This window comes from Bombus pyrosoma, linkage group LG14, assembly GCF_014825855.1.
Source record: "Bombus pyrosoma isolate SC7728 linkage group LG14, ASM1482585v1, whole genome shotgun sequence".
NCBI lineage: Eukaryota > Metazoa > Arthropoda > Insecta > Hymenoptera > Apidae > Bombus > Bombus pyrosoma.
Window position 1 is genome coordinate 8,113,909 of NC_057783.1, and position 24,315 is coordinate 8,138,223.

At 40.4% G+C, this 24,315-nt stretch overlaps 1 protein-coding gene across 1 annotated transcript in view; it reads left to right on the forward strand.

The window, feature by feature from the left end:
• LOC122574633 overlaps positions 1–24,315 on the forward strand; it is a 164,651-nt gene that overhangs the window by 104,103 nt on the left and 36,233 nt on the right. Inside the window, exon 4 of the mRNA XM_043742405.1 lies at positions 2,830–2,922. Within this exon, the coding sequence (XP_043598340.1) occupies positions 2,830–2,922 (93 nt within the window). The remainder of the gene's footprint in view (positions 1–2,829; positions 2,923–24,315) is intronic.

Below are 24,315 nucleotides of genomic sequence, written 5' to 3' on the forward strand. Positions count from 1 at the left end.
AGATGTATTGTCTGCACCAAAAAATAACATAGTTGGCAATTTCATTAAAAATTTTCTAAGCAGATGTTCAAATACTTTCGTGAGCTACTGTGCGTAAATTTCTGGCCTCCATCCTCGAGAATGAAATCAACCCCTCGAGGTACATATTTTTCTTCCAAATGGTTACAGTGGAATGGATGATGAAAGATTGAGAAGTAGCTCTTCGAAATAAGTTTCCTGGAATAATTGGTGGCAAACAGAAAAGAAGCAAACAGGGTAATCTCGATCTTCCAAAGTACGGATTTTAATCTGCTTCTGATTTCAAAGGAGAACGGTTTGAAATACAATTACCTGCCGTGCAAAGTGTTCGGTAGAGAGTTGGGTAAAAATAATCGATAATTAATTTCATACCGCTGAATTCTTATTCCAATCGCAACGAGAGATGTTAACGTGGCAGGGAAGCCTTGGAGTTACATACTCGATGTCGAGTGGGGCCTTTGCTTGTGAACCGCTGTGTAATTACGGAGAACGACCGAGAATAACAATTAACACCGTAACGAGTGAGGGTAGCCTCCCTCCCCCCTCCGTCAAGCGAAGCTATTCGGACAAGGACCAGGAAACAGAATGGAACTCCAGTTTCTGATGGAGGTTATAAGCTCCAAGGTCGTTTGAATTTCCATGCAGTATACGGGCTGGGCTGCGAGCTCCGAAAGGAAATTAATTAGTTTCACCTATTTCTACTAGCGCGAGAGATGCTTCTATAAAATATTTCCATAATTTTCTGATAAAGTAGGTCGATGATATACGAGAGATGGCGAAGTAAAATGTTTCGTTTCTAAAATAAAATAAAATTGAGATTACCGTGCAGTTTATTTGCCACAGGAATATTATAAATTTACAAAAAGGATACTGTGAAAATGTCTACCTTGCATTTGTCTAAAATAACATTTTCGCGTCTTAAGATGGAAGAGTAAACCGATAAAAGCGAAAACGGTCCAAGATTTTTGGGCAACTTTAACAAGTTTAAATCGGATTCGCGGCGCGTTCGCGATTATTACGATTCCTGGAGCAAAGCGGAAAGGATTAAAGTGGAGGGTGCGACTTAAGACTGGAGCTTTCTCGGTTGCTTAACGCATTGGTATTCGGCTGCAGTGCCCGTCTAATACCTCGCTTTTGTCTCAACAGGGGTGAATGGAGAGGGCAAGCCATTTTCCTCAAGGAGGACGTAACGTGAGGCCGGATCAGTCTCTTCTCCTTCTTTTTTCTTTTTTTCTACTCTCCATTCTAGCGGAAAGTCCTTCACCAAAGAGTTTCACGAGCACGGAAAGATAAAACGAGATGGAGGATGATTGCCCATTGCATCGCATTCCGAAATCTGGGCCAAACGGATTTAAGTGAAAGTTACAAAGATCTTATCTACAATTTTTATAGTAGAAATCTTTCCGAAAGCAATTTGTTAATGTCAGTAAGAGAGACATTTTTTCTGAAGATCTAGAAAATCTTCTCGTCTTGAAGACTTTACACGCTATCGATAAAAAATTTAGAATAGTAATGCGACAAAGAAGGCGAAGATATAAAGCTGAATATTCGTTACTCCCTATGTTTCGTAACATTCAACGATTTCCCAAAAGAATATCAACAGTATACCGTTCTCGATCGATAAGATTTGAAAGAACTCACGTTTGATAGGGTACATGCACCCTGATCCATTTTCCTGTTGAAGCAAAGCGTTGAAAACATTTTATTCCAGCTCTTCGGACGTTCACGTCATTACAATTAAATCCGGAGTGTCCACTTTTGTGTCGCAGAGATATAGTCTGATGTTGAGAGAACAAAAGGAGACGATCCCCTCTACAATAGCCATAAAACAACCGCAACACTGTTATACACCGCGTTCCTATCCTTGCTACCTCTTGTCCAAGCTTTTCTTCTTCCCTCATTCTTGTCCTTTTTCCCGCGCCGCGGCAGTCAGTTACGAACCAAACAACCCTCGTATTTATGAGGGATCCTCCAACGGAGAAAACAGGGTACACACCGGCCAATTTCCACCGATCTACCCTCCAACTACTCATACCAATCCTGCCGTGCCGTGTTCTTCGCAGTACAGCCCAAATTTTTCTGCCTCATAGGTTTTAACGAGGAGTTTTCGTGGGAAATGATCGTACTTTATTGATAACCCGAGTACCTCTAACAGGGTTTTTATTCGCCCACCCTTTTGACCGGCTCCTCTACGAGCTGGACTTCCTTTCGGCCTTTTTGTTACTGGCTTGAAAGGATACTGGCATATATCACGGAGGGGAACGTTAACGAAGTTTTTACGATCTCTTAATATTGTAACCCCAGTCGATGCATTATTTTTTGCTTGAATGGAAAGCGGTAATAACACTCGTAGCATTATCAAACAATGCTTCACAGGTATAATTATTATAAAGTTTAATAATTAATGGAAGCAAACGTTCTATCGATCGATTAGAGGAAATAAAACGTAGAGGGTAAAACAGTGATCTATTTTAATTTCATGTATGTATTTGTTTAGAGAACATTGATATTAATGCACGCGCAAGGGGAAAGAAATTAAAATATAATCGAAAGTCGACGGAAGGAAAAAGCACGCGGCGATTGTTAAATAATTCACAGGAGAAATTAAAACGCTGCCTTCCCGAGCGAATCGATAAAACTTCCATACGATTAAGACTCGATATATCTCACCACGCGGACCCTTTTAATTAAAGAGAAAGTAGCGAACCGTTGAGTTATCGCGGTGAGGGGAAACAAAGAAAAGATAGGAAATCGCGATACACCTGCTGTTCAGCCGGCTATATTTACCCTGTGTGTTTCGTTATTTTCCAGGAGCCGCAGCCGCATCCCGTGTCTACGTGGACGCATTGTCTCGATTAGCACGCCAAGCGCAACTGGGTACATGGGGCGGTTCCAAGGATGTCGGTAAGTTTCGCAATCTTCTTATTATCGTCGTGCCGAAACTTGTTCTCGCCGGTTTCTCGCCGGTTTCTCGTCGGTTTCTCGTCGGCGACGTGTCCCAATGGAGATAGGAAAACGTGAGATTCGCGAAAAACGACAATCACGCATATAAGGCGTGTGTGTATGTATGTGTACACGCGTGTCCACGAAACACACGGACGTTCGTCGTTCGCCGTAATTACGGTGAATTAATTAAAATTTGTCACGTAATTATCGACGAATGAACGGGAGCTCTGGTCGATCCTTAAACAACAGCTGCGTCGACGAAGGTTAATTAATTAGCGTTCCACGCATCATTAGACGGGCAAATAAATCGTTGTATCACGGCGCAGCTGTTGGCGGAAAATTTGTTTGTCTCGATCGTTACGTTTTGTTCCAACGCTTTACCAGATACGTTGAATTTAAAACCGGAGTTTTATTTGTCCCAGCGATCCGATCCTCACACCATCGACTTTGTCTTCGTTTCGATGCGCCTCTTAATTACCAGATTGCCCGCGTTCCATGATAATTATTTCAATTACGCCGACGCAGCCAGGGATATTTATAGCAAAGTAATAGAGGGCCGGTCGCAATTAAAATCGGCCGTTCGCCGATTGATATACATCCGCCGCGTTTTTAATTGTTTTTCAGTGATTTTAATGGCCAGCAAACACTCCCGCCTGACTCGCGCGCACGATTCCCAGTTAATAAGAATTTTAATTCGAATCGATTTGTTTCGTTCGTTGTCGTTACGAACTTCTCCACTCGAGTGTTAATTATTGAGAGCAAACCAAAAAATCGTTCCCTATGGGACATACATACATATCGCGGAATGCACGTGGACGTACAAAGGCATTGAGTCCTTGCGGTATAGAAACGCGAAATGTATTCCCTGACAACGTATTAATACTTCCAATGCGATAATTCTACCGCGATTGATGGGCTAATCTACACTGTGTAGCCGCGTTAAAATTAACGTATAGTAATACAACAAGGAATACGTTGTAACATAGTTGCAAAGTAATCGCATAATAATAGAATAATTATTCCCGCGGAAGAGCCGATGTTCCGATATCGTTACACGGATCAGGCTAATAATTTTACAAACACCTGTATTAAAATTCACGAGCAATAATATCCGTGAAACTATCGCTAATCCTCCAAAAGCGCTTCGAGGGAGGCATCAAATTTCCTGCAACTGTCAATACTGTGCGTCGAATTTCCCTCCGAAATATGTATAATTTTACGATAACCAAATATTATACACTGAGTATCTGTGTTTAAACGTGTTTTCTGCTAACTACGCTCTACCACTGTCAGATGCAGAATGTTGTAACATAATACGTAATTCGTGTTTAAAATTAATAAATTTTCACTCCAAAAGTTTGTAATTAAATCTAAAGATTGAAACTACACGTCATTGCAGATAAAATGGTGCTTTGTTGAATTCTAATCAGAATGTTTTGTTACGGGTGTCGCTCGATATTATAAGCCAAAGGGTTGATTTAGTAAATTTATATGCACCTAGATGACGAGACTTCCTTGTTCCCATGTTCCTAACATAAATTAACACTAGCGACGAGTTGGTCTATTTCAAAGGGCGACCCTTTCGCGGAATGAGCGCGACTCGCGCTTTTTCTCGTCCGCTTTCAACAAAGTTTGGCCTGTCGCGTCGGCGCGAGATACGCCGGACCAGCACTCCCGTGGTTTCCAAAGCCAATAAAGTTTCACCCGTTTAACCGTCTGTCTCACCCTGTCTGTCTTATAGACAGGGAGGCGAAGGGAGAACGGTGGAAGAGGGTGGAAAAAAGTTGCTAACAGGATCATTGCAGCGTGATAAGTGTACGTATTAAGGGCTGGGTCGATAACCTTCGTGGCCGGACTGGCGAGATTCGAAATAAGAAACGAACGCGCGAGACCGAGGCAACAGCCTTAAGAAGCTGTCCAAGTGCGACCCAAGTTTTATTTGTTTTTCAACCGGAAAGAGAAATCCCATTCGATTCGAAACGAATTGCCCGTTTGGTGTCCGTTTGGTATTTTCCGCGCACCGATCGCGTTTTCGCCGTTGGAATCTTTAGTAAGAGATACTTCTATGGATGCAGTATAATCTTTTCTTCGGAATACGTTGGTGGAAATTTGAAATTTACATTTCTATCATTAACGTTAGGAAACAACCATCTGTAATTTAAATGTAATTTAAAGATTGGTTACGGATCTTAGAAGCCTGAATCATATTTCTATCAGACTAATTAACGATACGAGTATAAGTGTATCGTGTAATAATTATAGAGCGCGTATCAATTAACTATCGATACTAACTAACTTCTAACGAGGCAAACTTTGGCATCAGGATGATAGACCTCGTGTTCGAGTAATATTGCTGATATCCCCCCGAGTCTTAAACGACATCGCTAGAGAATCATCAAATATTCATATCGACATCGAAGAAAAACCAATTCTAAACATTTGCATTTTCTATTAACAAGGTTGCATCCACAGACGTAGTATTTTTATTCGTATTTTTTAATAAAATAAAGAATAATATATTTCTTATATTCGTGTTTACTAGAAATTCTCTGCATTATATGGTCATTTATATCCAAATATAATGCGGTAATTAAACTAGTAAGGATTTCACGGACGCAATACTGTTTTGAAAGATAATACAAAACGAGTTCCAGAACACGCCTATATTGTATCATCCAAGTGGATACTGGCTAAAGTTAACTGCAATCAGTGGTTGGCTAGAATATCCGAGCCTTGGATAACCCCTGTTAACTGCATACGCGACGCCCTCGGGCACCTTCCAATTTAAACTCTGCCTTGTATGTGCTACCACGAAATAGGGTTACCGTATTATTATTTGTCGTTCCAACTGCTCACGAATAAGACTAAAACAGATGGATTGTCGTTCTATCAGGTTTCATTCTAATTTTACACGGCAAAAATACTCTTCTTCTAATTCAATGCCGTTTAATTTAAATTCTACTCGTATCTTTCCTTTTTTTTTTTTTTCTTTATTTCTTCCCGATAGCATTTTCCGATCGTGACTTTAATCTTCGATAATTAATTCTAAGAACAATCTACACGATTCGATTAAACTACGTAATGAAGGTGAAATATTCGAAAGTAAAGGATAAGGAATCGTGGGAAATTCTTGGAAAATTGACCGTTATCAGGGAAGTGTCGCGCTCAGAAGACACTTGGAGTTTCTTACAACAATCGATGGGTAGCGGACTGGAATATCTTATTACCTCCATTTGGCTGTCTGGCAGTTTTCCAGTGTTACGCCAATTTGCACTCGTTAAAGAGATGCCTTTGAAACTTTCCGCACAGGCAATGTTGAGTAAACGTTCTCTCCTTTGCAGAACTCAATTTTCATTAGACGCGCCTAACTTTATGACAGGATACTGCATGCTTTATTCCCGGCCTAGCGTTTCTTATTAAATTCTGCTGTGACGAATGATATGGCATTCGTCTTGCTTCGCCGACGTTCCCACTTCATTTCGACGCAAAATAAGAAACGCGCCTGCATTTATTAATAAATCATTGTCCAATGTATCAATCTGCGTTTAATTTGTGTCTCGATTCTTCGATTGTTATACGGAAATTTTTTGGTCGTTTAATCGGCCTGTTTCTCATTCGAAATAAAAAATGTGTTGGAATACCAACAACCCGCGGATGCACTCGTTTCGATCGAAAACAAAGTTTCGAATCGTCGTAACATACTTCACCAGAAGCGGATTGAGAAACAATAGCATATCTTATTGTCTCTGTAAGCACTTTTCGATATTCAATTTCAGAAACGTTGACGTGGTCGCCACCCCCAAGTTGTTAGAATAGTCGGCGACAATTTTTTGCCAGAATTTGTATCTATTACTAGTGGGACATACAAATTCTAAAAATCAATTCCGATAGAACGTACACGAATCTTTCTCTGAATTTTCCATACCGATGCGAAAATATTTCTTTTCCAGTATTTTTTGCATCCGTTAGTTATTAAAACCGGGTGCAATATTTTTTCGAATTCTCTATACCAACGCAAAAATAGTTCTCTTCCAATATTTTTTTTTGCATCCACTAGTTTGACTTCCAAACCACATTATACTAAAAATTTGCTTGGGACATCGTGAAAATAATCGAGAAGCGAAAGTGTGAAAGAAGAAATAAAGTACGATTCTCGTAGCGATAGAAAAGATTTGGACGCGCGTGTTTCAATTTCAACCGCAGTACGCGAGATTTCAATAGACGGGGTAATTGAGAATTAACTTAAAGGAATTGCGAAACTTCTATCGAGTTTTAAACAGCGAGGAGGAAATCGCCCGAAATAATAGATAGTTTATCGACTGGCTTGGAAAATTGATTAGTCGAACGTTGGGAGTTGGCTTTCGCTGTTATTGCGAAACATTCTCAAAGAGATCGTTTCAGGTTGCATCGACAGTTTACCCGTCGAGAAACATTTCCTGAATAGGACAGGGATTTCCTTTGCCGCTGCGACGAACCTTTCCAACTTGCTCACCGAGGAATCCGGCGACTCAAGTTTAAATCGACGGACTTTTGTCAACTGCGAAACGACACACGCCGGTAGAGAGACAAACTCGTTCAATTTAGACATGCGATTCTCTCGTTTCCAGCATCGTCCAAACTAAATTAAACTTTTAATTATTCGAATAGAATCGAGAAAAGAACAAACTGTTACTCTTTCCATTTTCATTACGCGACACGTAAATTCTCGTTGCTTTCGTTTTCTTTTCTTCAAATTGTTCCCCGTGAATGGAACGGGAGTGTGTATGAATAGAACATCGATGCGATGTCAAGGTACTTACGATCAGTAAGCGGATCTTAGGTTAGACGTATTTACTAGTGCAAAAGGAATTGGATATTGAAAGCTTATATTGGCTTGTTGGGAAAGTTCGTAGAGTTTCTGGAAATCGATAATTAAATGTTGCTATGTATCTGACGAAACCGAAGGAGAATTATTTACTATGAACTTGCGCGATAGGATGAAACGCCGAATTTGAATAAATATCGTTTTCAGTTGAATATCGAATCATAAAGAGATGTTCGAGGTTTGCTCGAAATGTTTCTCTCCAAATAAATCTTTTAAAGAAACGTTTTGACCATTTTGTAAACAAGTAGAATCTCAAAAGTATTCGCTTTGCGTTTACACGATTTTACGCTGCCATTGCACTGGCGGTTGAATTATAATATTTTCGAAAACCTTTCGCACCGGAGGCCGCAATTTCCATAAGTAAATCGACGAATCCAAATACCACGGAATTCAACTGCCGTTTCCTGACTTCGTTCGCCAAGAGCCTCGCAATAAAACGTTAAATACGGAGCGGAAGCTAGAACCGAGGTTTTCGACAATTCAAGTTGGTATAATAGGTAGAATTCGATTTCGAGAGACTTGGAACTCGAGCATCCGAGCCTCCGCTGTGGCTTGTAGTTAGTATCGATCACTTGAATCGGTAATTTAGCTGACAATGCTCGTTCAGAAGGAAGTTCCTGAACTGGCATATTTTGATCACGCAATATCCTTATCGTCACTTACACTGCAGCTTATTCATTTGCGTGACGATGCAAGATGATATCTAATGTAATTTGTCTCTTCCTCCATTTAAAGTATCCAACAATTTTCTAATATCTGTAAATCGTGAAATACCCTTTTTTATCGACACCGATGATATCGATAGAATTGAATGATAATACGTACAATTTTGCCTCCGTTCACTTTGAAATGTGTGTACGCTTATCGAGAGCGTTTCATACGGCGAAGGAAATTGAAGGTGGCAATGACATTCACGTGTCAATTAATGCAGAAAACGCCGACCTGGTGAAAATAATTTTGTTGGCGGATTAATGTTTTCCCTTAGTTGGTCATTCGATTTAATCAGTACGTCACTATCGAACGATCTTCATCAGCGTGATTTCTTGATACGGGCTGCAGTCAGCATCCATCGTTTGATCTGATAATCCTTTCTAATTCTAACCCGGAGTCAGCGCTTGAATTTCCTGGCAGCGGTCTCTTTAGAGGTTTCACTCAACCTCTATGGGTGGCCCGCAAGCTCTGTGCGTCAAGGAAATTGGAAAGTCGTGTTCGACAGATTGATCGAAGAGTCGTCGATCGATAGCTTACCCCATGTTTGAATACCCCACTGTTGACCTCGATTATCGCGGTCGCCTCGTCGACGCGGTTTTATTCCTTCGAAGATTAGCTACCACGGTTAAGTGATATTTAAAGTAAAGCGAAAGTAGATCGAACGACTTTGAATTTAAATGAAAAAATTAGTAAGTTTGAATACTTAAAAATTTGGAGACTGCGATGTATAAAAGGTAGAGAGTTGGAAAATGAAAAATTTATTTAACTCTATTCGCTTTCTAAACTGTGTTAAAAGCAAAGATTGTCGTGCAACGATTTGGATTTTAATTTGTATTCTCATCGTGCTCGAGGCAAACGTAGTTATATGAGGAAATTGTCGGTCGCGTTTATTTACGATATAACATTAAGATTTACACAAATGCACCTCCAATTTCCGAATTTACATTCGCGTATTTATGTTATAAATTATGCATCTGCGTTTATTTGGGATATTCCTGTTTGTTCATTTGCTTGCAAAATACACTGTTTGTTGCATTTGTCCCAATTTTACTTAATTATAGTCAGTCTGCCACGAATTATTTGTTGCGTAAATATTTATTATACCGATCATTATTTGCATACAACGGCTGTTCGGCCGAGGTTGCGATGCTTTATTCTCAACCGTAATTTTATCGCAATGAAACCGTATTCATCAATTAATTCTTTGTGATAAATCATTTCGTGAAATAAACATACAAATATCCATATTATCCGTTATTATTATTAGTATCGTTATATTCTCGTTATTATCGACTTTTAATTATTACCGAGATAATGATAGAAACAAACTCGGTTTATCTTATTTGCACCAACTTTCTTTCATAGATTTTGCTAACTGCATCGTCCATTTGTTATCGAAGCACAAACTCGTTTCCAGAGCTATCGCCGTTTTCTTAGACACGGCGAGACCTCTTTGTCAAACAGGTCAGGATTTTTCTATAATTCTCGCGAACATCGAACATACGTCGGCGCCATAAATCCAGGCGGAAACGTCTTACACGCGATTACCATAACATAACACATTTGCGAACGCGTATAGCAAGCAGAACCGGCGATAGTGAAGAAAATTCGTTTTCCCTTCCCTTACGGCTCGGCGCGAGGCGTGAAGCGAAAATTCGATGCTCACGATGTTAGTGCAGGGTGGTGCCGAAATGAAAGCGTGATAGCGAAATTGGCAATATCGCGACTTTTCCCTCCCATTTCTCTCTCTTCCTTAAAATCGATCGCGTTTCCCGCCCCTTTATCAACGGTAGCGAATTTCCTTTTCGTTGAAATACGTCCGCCATCCTAGCACGCCATAACGAGATTCTTCGGACTGTATCAGAGATTCGATATTAATTCGTAGCACTGTGGAAATTCACTGTCATCGGATGGCGAGTTGTTATTTAATCGTATTTGTTCAAGGTGAAACTTCGAAATTTTAGACGTCATAATTTCATACCATTTGCGAATGTTTCATTGCATAATTCAGAGACCGTTACGAAAAAGATCGTTGTCGAAATACACAACCGATACGTTATATTTAGAATATTTTAGATATTCGTGTCACTTTTTAACAAATGACGAATGTTATTTCGAACAAGACAGAATTCTTGTTCATTTTGACGTTCTTTCGTGGATTTATCGATAATGTTTATTCGCAACAAACAAAATACTCGTGCGGCGAACGTTCGACGGTCATTTGAAAGTTCGCGTTGGTCTCGTTTGCTTGCTTTTCTCTACAATTAGTGGAAACGCGGATTGCTGCGTAACAAGGGGACAAACAATCGAAGCACGCTGAGTAATTTCATTAATAGCAAATTATTGTAAATTCGTCCACTGCGATACGCTTAACGAGCTTCTGGAATTTCGCTAAAATCTACCATCCGTTGCAACATACGTGTTGAAGATATCACCAATGATATTAAAACTGAATGCTAATTAATATCGAATAATATTTCAGCGATTGAAAGTATGCGATAATATTTGATAGAACCAATTTCAAATCTTAAATATTTACTTAGACAAGTTTCCAGCAAATGATCGTCAAAATGAAAAACAACGATCACAATTTCAAACTTCCACCGTTATCCTTTTTGAAATATAACACAATGATTTATAATTTATACGTTATATTTATATATTATATAACACAGTGAACCCTCTGATATATTTCACGACGCTAATTACACACTGAGAAATTAATTCTTATTTGGCACAACTATTTCAATATCTGTCAGTGAATAATAAGATAGCGGAGATAATACTATTAAATCAGCTTTAAAACAAATTCGCTACGAATGCAGACAACCTTAATCATATTGGAAGGAATCAGCAAACATTGTGTATCGATACCCTGACAGAATCAACAGCGTACACGGATGGTCTAATAGGGTAAATTGAAGCATAGCCGCGACAATCCGATCGAACCCCTTTCTGTACGGAGAAATAGGATTTGAGACGTGCATTTGAGATTGCTACAATACAGGTTCGCACAGTCTGGCGTTACGTAGACAAATAATTGATGTCGACTTCCTACTTCGTTAATAAGCTTACCACCCAGTCGAACGTCTCTCTCCTTTATGAAGCATCGAACCGAACCAAATCGTGTTAAAACTATATTAAATAAGCACTCTAGTCTAGTAATTCGCTCGTTATATTTTCTAAGCGTTAATGAATTATTCAAATATCGTGGTACAACCACGTAGTACAAATGAATATAGCGAGATCATAAAAGAACATTTTTAACGGCGACACTGATGACTATAGCTGCACCTAGAATTACTTAGAATCGTCTAGAAACAGCCAAAGTCAATAAAAGGCAATAAAAAATAACTGGGAAAATTTGTACAAGCTAAACCACTCCAATGAAAATCCGGCGTCCCTCCACGTGCCAAAAACTTCCATCAACCGTTTCGGATAGCGGAAGAAATTCGTGACAGGAGATACGTGCCCGGCAAACAAGAAAACCCAGGACACGTTTGCAGGACGAACGACTGAGAATTATTCGCAGAGAGTCGCAGCGAGGTGAGGAAGGTTGCGGCGTAATCGGTGCTCGTTTAAAGCACCGGCCGATAATTTGGCCCCCGTAATTTTATGCAATTATGCGTATTACCACGGGTACGCAGGTTTGTACGTTTGTACGCGGGCAGACGCGGAAAGGGTCGAAGCGCAGCTGGAATTCAGGGGGCGGATTTCGGTGTCCACGTGTCCTCGCGACCCTCTGCGGCTCACAATCCACACCCACGCTCACAGCTACCCCCGTGTCCCGTGCCCCGCGTCCCTGACGGCCAACAACGTCGCCCTCGACGCTGGAAATGCCGCGTCGCCTCGTTTCACGGTAAAGTGACCGCGCGTTAACTCCCATTCGTTACGCGTTTACATTATTATTAAAGCGCATTTACACGGCCGTTGGCGCGAGCGCCTCGTGGAATTTTAATATCTCGACAAGCGCGGGAACCGACGGGTTTCCTATCCTCCTCTTATCTTCGACCCTGCGCCCCAAAAGGGAGATTAAAAGTCGCCGAAAGCGAAATTTTCGTTTCGGGCCTGTGTCTGCAGTTTCGCCCACCCCTTCGCTACTTCGCGAATTTGTTTGTTCTCTTCTTCCGATCGAGGAACATGGATGACATCTGCTGAGACCACCTCCTGCTGTATATCCTTTCGGCGAGCAAGATTTCTGTCCGACCAAGTCCGGAGGAAGTTTTTGCGGGAAATTTATTAGGAAGTAGTCGCGTAGAATTCTTCAAACTGACTCGAACTTCGAAATTTGTATTTGCACTCGAGTCGATATTTGTCACTCGCTTCGATGTGCTTCTTACGATGTAGCCATACAGATTTTTACAAATTCGTATTGTTGTTCGATGCGATCTAGCGTCGGTAACAGGGTACGTACAGAGATTTGGCGTGTTACAAATTTTAACAACAACAGACGGAACAAAGTTTCAGCTTCGGTTTATCGCCATGTATTTTCTAATCACCTAAACTGTTCCGATTTATCAAATCGAACTTTGAATTTAACAAACGTATGCACGTCGATTAGAAAATACCAAGATTAACCGAAAACGTTTCCAGTTTCGTATCGAATGGGCGGTGTATCGTTAATTCTCCTGTTTCGTTCGTTTATTTCGCCGTTGAGCTCTGTTTACGAGAACGTGGAATTTCATTTGTTAGTTGAGCGCATTCTATGAAGTCCTTCGTTCGCACGTACAAACGCCGAATTCTATTTGAACAGTTAAGCACGTAAATATACTACCAACTCGGAAATATCCAGATATTTGCATGTCTTCGACACGATGTGATTTAGCGACGTAATGTAATTGCGAATTTGCGTCGTATGAAAGAACCCGTACTAACTTTACCGCTATCTTAGTCGTGCGTGAATTTTCGACTTTTGTAAATTATTCTTCGTTCAATTTTTGAACTATGAATCACGCTCGAATAGCTGTATTTTCTACGAATGTTCCGCTTTACTAGATGCAAGAAAAAAAATACAAGAAACAGAAAATAATCTTTCCAGCTCATATCCAAGTTCTATAACTTTCGTAGCCCGTTGGTGATTAAACTAAATATAGATATGGCTGAAAGTCTTGAAACATTGAAAACACTCGAGTGAACTTTTGCGAGAGAACCTTCGTCGACAAACTTAATAATAATTTCAATTGGCACGAAGAAAGCAAAGGGTCGCCGCAAAATCCACATTAGTTTGTCAACGCGTACGAATCGGACGAAACCAGAGTCGGCTTTTCATCTGGTGGAAATCATTATCCGCGATCAATGGATCGCCGCGCACGTTCGCCGTGACCACGTACACCGTGCATTGCATCCTTTATCGCGAGTCTGATCGATCGAACGGCAGCACCGAACTAATGCCCAGCATTTAAAATCAAAGCTGAACGCAGACCGACCACGTGGCCGAACGGAATAAAGTTCCCCGCCAATTCGATGGAGGACATCGGTTGCATTCTCAGTGATATTGCTTAGCTTTCACGCAGAGCTGAATAGTCACGCCGCAATTAACTCGTATTCACCACTTTGATGTTGCAACCCCCGCATTATACGCGTCGTCTCAATTGTAGCGGTGATCTGAGCCGATGAAAGGATCGCTGACTGTAGCGTAGGCTGCAGACACGGCAATGTTTATCGAACGCGGCAGGATACCTGCACTTCGGTTGAATATTGGCTTCCAGGCAGCGAAATCGATGTGCAGTTGCACGTTGCACCGGATCCGCCGTTGTTAGTCCGCCAATTCCGTTCTTCCCATTTCATAGTCAATACGAGTGCCGCATAGATGATGCGTTGTTTACCAATAGGAATTTCCCAAAATCGATTTTCCTTTTTCTCCTATTTATCCGACGTGTATCCTTTTTGCCGCGTAAGCAAACCTTACAAACTTTAATATCAAGGGATGTCTTTAAACGTTGTTCCAATATCGGTGTTACTTTTAAGTATCTGTTCTCGATTTTTCTGTACAAACAACGGGATAAACAATTAAATTTCCATTTACAAACAGCCAGCTAAGTTGCACTCAAATGTGCAACCGCATGAGTTATTCTTAAACGTTTCTCCTATTATCACACGCGATCGAGCGATTTTTATAAACCGCGTAGAATACTTTGCTATGCTTTTGTATAAAGAAGAGTCGACGTATGGCTCTTCTTTCGCGTGATATTATAAAACAGACACTGATTGTCACCAGGTAAACATCAATTTATACATTTGTTTAAAACGTTGATAACGAGAGACGATTCCAACAACTCCATTGCTGCCTGTCGAAGCGTGTGAAATTACTGTCGAGTCGAGTAGCCCGGCGCGACAACCTGAAGTACGAGTGCACTCTATGTACGATGTATTCATGCATCGGTTACATTGAAAAAACACACAACAGTGGAATAAGTTTTATGATCGTTGACGATTTTATCATTTTGAAATTTTTCTTTCCATTTCTCAAATTCAAATCCCTCTCGTGGTTATACGAAGCAAGCTGAACCTGATACAAGAAAAGTATCAGAGAATTATTAGTTTACTTGTTCGGATCGGATTTTAAATATCATTATTTGTATTTTTCTTAAACGAGCAAATATTACAGAGCGCAATACGAGCAAAAGTTGAAGAAACATACTTGCCTGCTGGAAAATTAATCTCCGCTGCATTTATTTGCATCGTTTCTCGAAGCCGGTGGAACTTCTTAATAATAACAGCATTTCAAAGGAATCGACTACGAAGCCTCTTATGAGGAAAATGATTTAAAATCCTTTAAAGGCGGACTTTTTATAGAGTTTATGATCTTTAATATAAATTATCGTAAATATGGTTCGCGAAATGACTACTTAATACGGTTAAGCATCAAACATTCAAACAGCAAAACGGTTTACTAATCTAAGCCTATTAATACGCCTCAGCTATGTATTTGTAGGAATATTATTGTACCGTAATCCGCCATAGCTGCAAATTTAATATGTACGGCGTTACGATATTAGCAGTAATAGCCAACGCAATCTATCTGCATGTAGGAATATTATATTAACCTTGGTCGTTATACTTGATAACCGATAATTGATATTTCACATGATAATCCAGCTTTAGTTTTCGAGGTATTTCGTTACCGAGAGCGTTGAATTTCCGTAAAATGTCTGGACCTGCCCCTGTGGTTAGTGAAAATATTTTTGAGCGTTGAATCAATTTCTATAAAGTTTCTACCACTGCCGGTCTCCCAAAGTTTTCCCTTTTCGCAGCGAGAAATGGAAATTTAAATTGAACCTTGTGTTCGTTCGTGAAAAAAATCCTGAAAGCGGTTGATTTCATATAACAAAGCTAGACAATTTTTCGTTCTAAAATTGAGATCTTAACCATCTCGAAATCTCTGAACAGGAAGCAATTACTATGTCCTAGAACGACCACTTGGAATAATTTAGTGTTTTGGCTAAGGGCTTAAGTAGTATAAACCTGTACGTAGCCAGCCAACAAGGCGGCGTATACCAAACGCGTTAAACAATAGCAATCAACGCTTTTATCAACGATTCGTGTTACGAAACTCGGTAACAAGCTATATAATTCCTCCTTTTACATACGAAATTATGTAATTTAAATGTTTAAAAGATTAGCGTCCTGTTAGAAAAGAAACTCGAATGATTTAACGAAAGGAACGCGTTCGTTACGCGTAGAAACAGATATCGCCGAGTTCCGTGTTAGTTTGGGAGAGTCTCCACGATAACGAGACCCAATTAAGCTTAAATTGACTGAAAACTCTGAATAATAGCAAACATCGAGGAGAAACAAATGTCAATTTGTAAGAAGTACAAGCTTTTCGAATCCAAAGATACATCGATGGGTCCCACGTTTAGAGTGCATTAAGCCACGCTATTAGAACTTTCGAAGAGAGCAGATCAAAGTTGCAAAAATCTCGAAACAACGTATTTAATATTGTATATTACACATATACTATAGTTTTATACTATTATATTAAAAACTAAACGACCTGCATCAAAATTTTTACCATCGCCAAGGATAAAGAATTTAATACGGGGAACATACGAAATATAATTTCTTTTTTAAGATGTATGTTCCGTAAAAGTATACGAAATATGTACGACGATGCTAAGATTCGATTCTTTTACCCCAACGTTTTTCAAATAAAATTGCCACGTAAGCTAAGTGTATCGACGAGTCACCCTTCACGAGTCGCCCCATTTGTCAATCTCCTCGACTCTCAAACTCTGTGGCAACATCTTATTCCGAGCACCGTATTCATTGCTTGTACGGAGTAAACAGGGCGGCCGATGCAGAGCTTGTACAAACTAATCAAGGAATTTACAGTGGCACTGGATTGGCCAAGCCGTTGACCAGCCAGGGGTAAACGACGGTCCTAGTAGCCGCATTCGGCAAGACAGCAGGATTCTCTTCACACGTCAGGAACAGAGAAGCTTGGCCTCCGCGCGCGCAGTAGAGGCAGGAGGAACGTAGACAGACCGTAAAGGATATCGGTCGTGTCCTTGCGCCTGGCACGTTCCTCCAGCAGAGCAGCAGCGGATCCTTTCGTGGAATACGATGAGAATGTTATCTGGTGGTAGTGCGAGGCCCACTTAATTGCGTCTGGCCGGTATTGCACGTATAATGGGGCAAGCATGCGGGGGATGGTCGACTGCCTTGGTAGATAAGGCTGCCAGAATGGCCAGCCGTCCAGAAGGGATGAGAGTCGGTTCGTTCCTTCGTTACTTAGTTCGTTTGTTCCAAAGTTGTCCACTTTACCGCCGTTGTTGCAAATCGTCCGAGGTGGTCTAGTGTTCTAGATCTAGAGCTTCCATATATGTTTTAAATTTTACACTGTATAATAATTCGCTTCAAAGTTCCACTTTAATCCACGTTTCGTCAAAACTTATTTTCTGTCGCTACGAGGGTCGACGCAAAAATGTGCCAGGAACTGAAGATTAAGGAATCTTCTCTCCTGCAAAAATAACATCATTGTGTGTCGAACGAAGCTTTTAAATATCCATAGTCTGCGCTGCTCCCAATAATTTTCGTTCAACATGTTTCCACGAATACCAAGATTTTGTGATATTTTTTATACTGATTGAAGAAAAGAAATAGCAAGACATGTTCGAATATCGGAAGAAAGAAACGCAACCGCTCCGATGTTTTACATATTGTCTGACTCGTGCTCGACAGATTACACAGCGGTTTAAAGGAATGAACAATGGGTATGGTTTAACACTTTAGTTTTCTGCGAACAACACGTTGATGGGAGGAGAGGGCGTAGGAATTGGTCAGGCGTGTGACCGGATTGTGGCCAAAGCCCCAAAACCATCTCTCTCCCGCATCCCTCGGGGTGCTGGACGCCTCCCTCACGACCGCTTTTAATCCACGTAAATGACTGGCCTATCCCACTGCCGTGAACGTTGTTTAAAGCCTCGATTTAGCGCTTCTGTGTTCATTCATGTGCATTCCATGAAAAAAGAACGTTCTTGTTCATACACCGCGACAAACATACACCCAACATTCCTCCAATTGACAGCTAAATTGATTTGACAATTTTTCCTTCGCCTGTCCTTCTTCTTACGAACCAATTGGATAGATAAGAAAACAACAAATTATGAAACGTTCAATAACGTTGTACTATAAAAAATTATGTGTAAGCGCTTGATTTTAATTTTATACCCATAAAGCATGGAGTACTAGAGAAAATCGTAATTTCATGCCGATATGAAAGGAAAATTCGAAGAAACGCGATCTGGAAACACTCGACGCGACTTCGCTTGACTCGACTAGGATCTTAGACATCCTTTCCACGAATCAAGAAGGCAAACAGGGTGTTGTGAACGTTTCCCGAATGTTGAGACCGAACGTTAGAAGATCAGAGAGGGTAGCAAATATCTGGAGGCAAGTTCGCGGGATCTTTATTTCCGATTCTTTGGGTGGTTTCGAAAGTTAGGGTTACCTAGGGGCCACGTCGGCGTGGCTTTAACAAAAGCACTCGTTAAGGTGATTAACGAGCGAGAGAACACCGGTACAACGATACCGCCGCGGACGCTATTACGAGCTTTATTAATTGCTATCCTCGAGTAATTTGCCTGCCGTGCGTTGCGAACGAATGGAGGAACCGTGAGATGGTTTACTGCCAAGTCAGCTTGACAGATTCAGGTGTTTGTCTTTGCGGTAAGGCCGCTCCAAAATTTCAAACATCTTGTATACACATTTCTGGACACCCGTAATAAATATTTGCTTTGCAATTCCATCGCAACGTATAGATGATGGTAACATATTTCAACGATTCCGAAACCATTCCTTTTTGTTATCTTCGTTAACATTAAACTAGAGATATCTGTGAAAATTGATATCTTCAGAGAAACTGACACAGAAATAAAATTTGAATAAAAGTACAAATAAAAAGTATAAGTCTTACTTGAAATATTGTAAATTTTAAACGTAATATTTTATGTTTAATATTGCAAATATTTTGCGCTCATTCTTCTCTGTTCTGCGTATTTATATCTGAAACATCTGCAGAGACTATTCATGATATATATGAATTTTGTCAGAACTTAAAATACCGTATTATCTGTTTAACATGGATTTTATTCTATAAAATACGACACTGGTGAAATATTTAATACGAAGAATTTTATGAAACGCAGCACTGAGATAATAGAATGTCGATATGAAATAATAAAAGCAGAGAATTTTCCATTTTTACTCCCGTATTTATTTATACAAAATCAATTGGATAGTAAGCTTTTATTACTTTCGGGTTTAATCTCTCGTTGAAACGTCCATGCTTCGATTTCTAAATTCGCAGTCGACAAAGGATTATTTTGTCGCAATTGATGGACGCTTCGAAAAGTTGGTGGCCCTGTATTGTAATCCCCTCAGTTCTCATTCACGTTGCAAATGCCCCTCGCAGCAGCAATCGTCGTCCCTTTGATCAAATGTCGCAAAAATTTGTTGGTGTTTGTATTTGTTATATACGCCATCGCTCGTTTACGCGAGTCCCATCGGTCGATAATAATAGGATTTTTATGACATTTGATCAAAGGGGCGCTTTGAAACGCGTATCGAAACATGATTCCCGAAGAATTTTTCATAAAATTACGTAAATATCAAAATATTAAAGATAGAGCTTTATTCGGGCATGAAAGGTATAAAATTCCAACAGAATTATCAAACTTTACAATTTCGATTATTCTACCTTCTACTGTAACTTAAATCTAGGTTCCATTAATTTAATCTCAATTATAAACTAGAAACGCAATTTACAAAATCTGTTTACAGCAGAAGTTATCTTCAGAAGATCATTTGCAATTTTTATATTTTTATTTCGCTAGTGTACGATTCAACAGGCTCCACTCATCTTCGTTATCGCAAATTAGGTGTTTGTGTGCAACTCGCTACATCGCAGGAAGCATGGAACGCGGATTAGCAAGCGTTTAATGGTGAGGCTAATAGAATATGACTATATTACAAACGACACACACCTACGAGGTACTTCGCTAAAGTGCAATTATTGAAATCGTCAGAGACGGAAATTATATTGTTGGAACGTATTCCTCTAAAAATATGTGCGGTATTCGTCAAATTCGAATAGCCGAAGCTCGAGACGACCTTTTCCACCAAAAGCATTTCTCTAAAAGACAGTGTTTTAATCGCAAACCAGACAGGAAAAATTAAATCGTTTCATCCGCTTTGAAGTTCGAGATTCGATCTTCATTATTTCATAAAATTTCCCTTTTTATTTTCATTGAACGGCTGATACGACGAGATATTTGTCGTTGAATAAGAAAGAGAGAGAAAACGAACGCGCTATGCTCTGTCCCCGATACTATTGCCATGGAATGCACGTGGAATGTCATTCAGTACACAACTCGTCGCTGGGCGCGGCGGCGGAACCGTTCAGCCAGGAGCGTAATTGATTCGGAATTATTGCACACGACATTTGTCCGCGCGCCGATACAATCGAGTTATGACGGAAAACTGTATATCGGAGTTATTCAGAGGGGAGAAAGAAGCATAACGCTCGCGAGTCGGGCAACCCGTGTATTGTTACGTTCAGTTTATTTAATTATAAAATCGAAGCAAGCACGGCTCGCTGTCTCGAAAATTGTTTTAACCTTGTTTCAGAGGCGCGTTGATTAGCATCGAAGTGGTCCCGAGAAGCAATTCAGCGATACGTATTAACGTTTGTCCTTATTATCAACGAACAACTCTGTTACTTTTACACGAATGCTTCTACACGTGGTAAACGTAAATTTGTTCCTATCGATTTTATGATCTTTACTTTGAATGGAGCATTACGACTTTCTTCGTAAAGAAGATTCGAGGGAGATAAATCTACAGAATTTTGTAAAAGTTTGAAGACATAAAACGATAAAACTGCTATTAAAACGGCCATAATATTCACACGGTATCCCCAGACAAATATCTAACGATTACACCCCAATTTCACACGAAACAAGAACCCTCGCAAAGCACTTTTATCAAGATGCATCTTCACGACGGTCCTCACTTCCTCCATATTTCTCTGAGGGTATAAATTTTTCGCGAGATACGACGACGATAAAAATCACAGTGCGGTAACAATGGCGTAGACTCCGTCGAAGGAAGCGAATAAGGGAGCCTAGACACGAGTACCTTTTCACCCTGAGGATTTATGCGGTCGCGATAAACGTCCCGGCGTTTCCAACTACGTACGCGTAGACGAAAACTTGAAATGGAATCTTTACGCACCGACGGCAGGCATGAATGCGGTATCCAGGCCTGTTCCATGGAATTTCGTAGCGTTGTTCTCGGCAACAACCCCTCGAACAAACCAAAACGACGGTGCCCATCCAGCGTGGCGGGATCAAAGGCGCGGCCGCGATGGAAAAGGGAAGCGCAGCACAGAAAGAAATTATTCCGAATTAATTATGCGCGACTCGGGACACTGTAAACGTACTTCCAAGCACACGGAAGTTTCCACTCTTTGAGACGAGGTGGCTCGTCTTCGCGTGTGACCCCTTTGTCCTTTCGTTTTCCGAGTACGCGGCCGAATATAACGAGAGAGGCGAGTTAATTTGTCTGGAAATCGAAAATGGACGTGGTAGATGCGGAAAAGTTGGCGGTGGGCCGCTAGCGTTGAAACGGTCTTTGTATCTCTTTTTATTTTCCAAGCGGATAATGACTGGGCTGTCGAAGAGATAGGCTCCTTTCACGAATTTTCGATGTACTCGCGACAACCATCAGAGCGATCGAAATGAAAAATTTGTAATTTTTCACAAAAACAGTACACCCATAGAGAACTGAATAATTTTTTCTTTTTAACAAAATAATGATAAAAGCTTGATACGTTACTGCGTTGGATGCCGATTAACAGCGGATGAAAAGGACAGAGAGACGATGTATGTTCATCGACGATTCAAATGTATGGTTGGATAGTGAAGGAAAAGAGATTTTTGCGAGTGTTAGGTATAGAACAAAGTTCGACGTTGATACGCGATATTAATTTTGAAAGATTGCAACCAGTTCAATCATCCTGATATCCTCCATTCGTATCAATAGATCTGTTGCTGATTAAAAGCTTTTTCCGAAAGGAATATCTCCCATGGAAAACTTTTGTAGGTAAGTTCTGTTATCTATTTTTATACGTATGTATTGTAATTCTGTCATTAACGGTTGAACAAATCAACAGCTTCAGCGATGTTTTATCGATCTGCGTGGTGAACGTGTACTGTTACAACTGTATAGAATACACTGTAAATTCGGGTACACTCTCAATATTTCACCACGTTAAATGAGAATTATCACGAATGATATTTGTATCTTCTTCCGTGTATTTTTGGCTACTCGAGACAATGAAACCATTCGAGACAGTGAGTCGCGTATACGTGTGGTGGCAGACACTTAACAGAACTTCGCTCGGCCGAATATATGTATATTTCATTTAATCATCGTTCGCTGGAACATCTGGCTCTGTGACGCGCAACAGTGTATGCCAATCCGCGCGTGAGGTGTACGTTTTAATTTGCTTAATGACACTGTTATATCGAGAAATTAATCATCGTCGGTCGGACTCCCCGGTAATTTCATTTAGTCAAAAATCTGTGTAGTACGGTCTGAGTTGAACCGTGATAAAAATTCGTGGATTAATCCATGCGTGATTCGATTCGCCCGTGTATTTTAACGTGTTGCGACTGATTCGTGCAAACTGATGCTGCTCAACGAGCGGGACCAATTTAAATAAGCGGTATTGTTTTACGACCAATTTGGTTACGTTCCGTGAAATGAAGTTATTCCGCGATATAAAATTTATAAGACTGCAATGTCTTCTGTGGCAAATAAAAAGTATTAGGTTGTCCGAAAAGTATCTTTCTTTTACAGACACGTCTTTTACAACGACGCATCTTTATACAAACATGAAAGCTAATCTGTCGAAAGTTGTGATCTTTATCTTGAAAAAACAAAATGGATTATACTTAATTCGATAAAATAATGTAAAACGGAAAATGATGTGCATTCATTATTTCCTTATAAAACGAAAGAAACTTTTCGGACGACCTAATATAAAGCAGAACAAAAATAAGACATGAAGATATTACATAAAATTTCCGCTTCTCTGTTATAAATCGTACAATTATTGTTATTACGTACAGGGAAGAATTCTATGCTTTTAGTTCTACTGCATAAGAATACTATGAATTGAAATTGGCTTAAACTCATTTACCGTTTTTCCCTCTTGCATACATTCGTTTCGTAATTGGCGAATATCTCGTACCAAACGATCAGTTCGATTAATGATGATCCTCTACTCTAATGCCCGTTACTTTATCGGCGGGTCTCTCGAGGACACTCTCCAAGCGAGACGCTATCGCAGAAAAATCTTGGTCAGCCGAAAAACAGACGATTCGGCTGGTGCACCGATAATTGCAGCAAAACCGTGTGCTCCACGGACAAGAACGTTGCTTGTGCCGGAAAATCGTCCAGGAAGCAAGAAAACCTTACTTTCCGAAACGAGATAGGGGCCAGTGGAGGATATACACGAAGGGGTGGCTGGAGGTTGCTTCGGAATTTAATCTAAAGTAGAATCGCACTCCCCCCGGGAAAAGCTCGCTTACACTTTATCTTATTTCGCTTTATACCTTTTTGCGTGCTCGGAATGGTACTTTCTCTGTATAATATCCAGCCGGTACGAGCGCGGATATCCGTCCGCTGGTATTTGCGACTGTACACCGATGCAACTTACAAGGGATGCACTTAAGCGAATGTTGTCACGCTCGTTTCGCGTGATGGCGCGACTTCCAAGTAAATTTCACGCAGTGAAATAAGCTGATTTCGAAGAAGCGCTGAAAACTCGAGCTTTCCACGGTTGCATTCGCCGATACCACGATACTCGCAAACATTCCCCTCGTTATTAAAATGAAATTGTATATTACGAACATCCGTACGAATTTCATGATAATCGGCAAAATTTCAACGCCAACGATACTTGTTCCGTAATCATGAGCTTCATACGGACAAATTATGCTCGTTCTTGCCCGCGTACAAACACACGGATGGATAACAGAACGGCCGGGCAATTCGTTTAACAGCGCGAAAAATCAAATCTGTAAATTGCACGGAAACGCGATACGAATCGATATGTTTTTAAATTAAACAAACCTACCCTCACGACGTGACGAGGAAACGCGGCCTCTAGTTACCCTCACCTGGTCGACGCACTCGTTTGTCGTTCCTGCATATTTTTCCTTCTTTTTTTTTTTTTTTTTTTTGTAATACTAGCAAACGAAAAACAA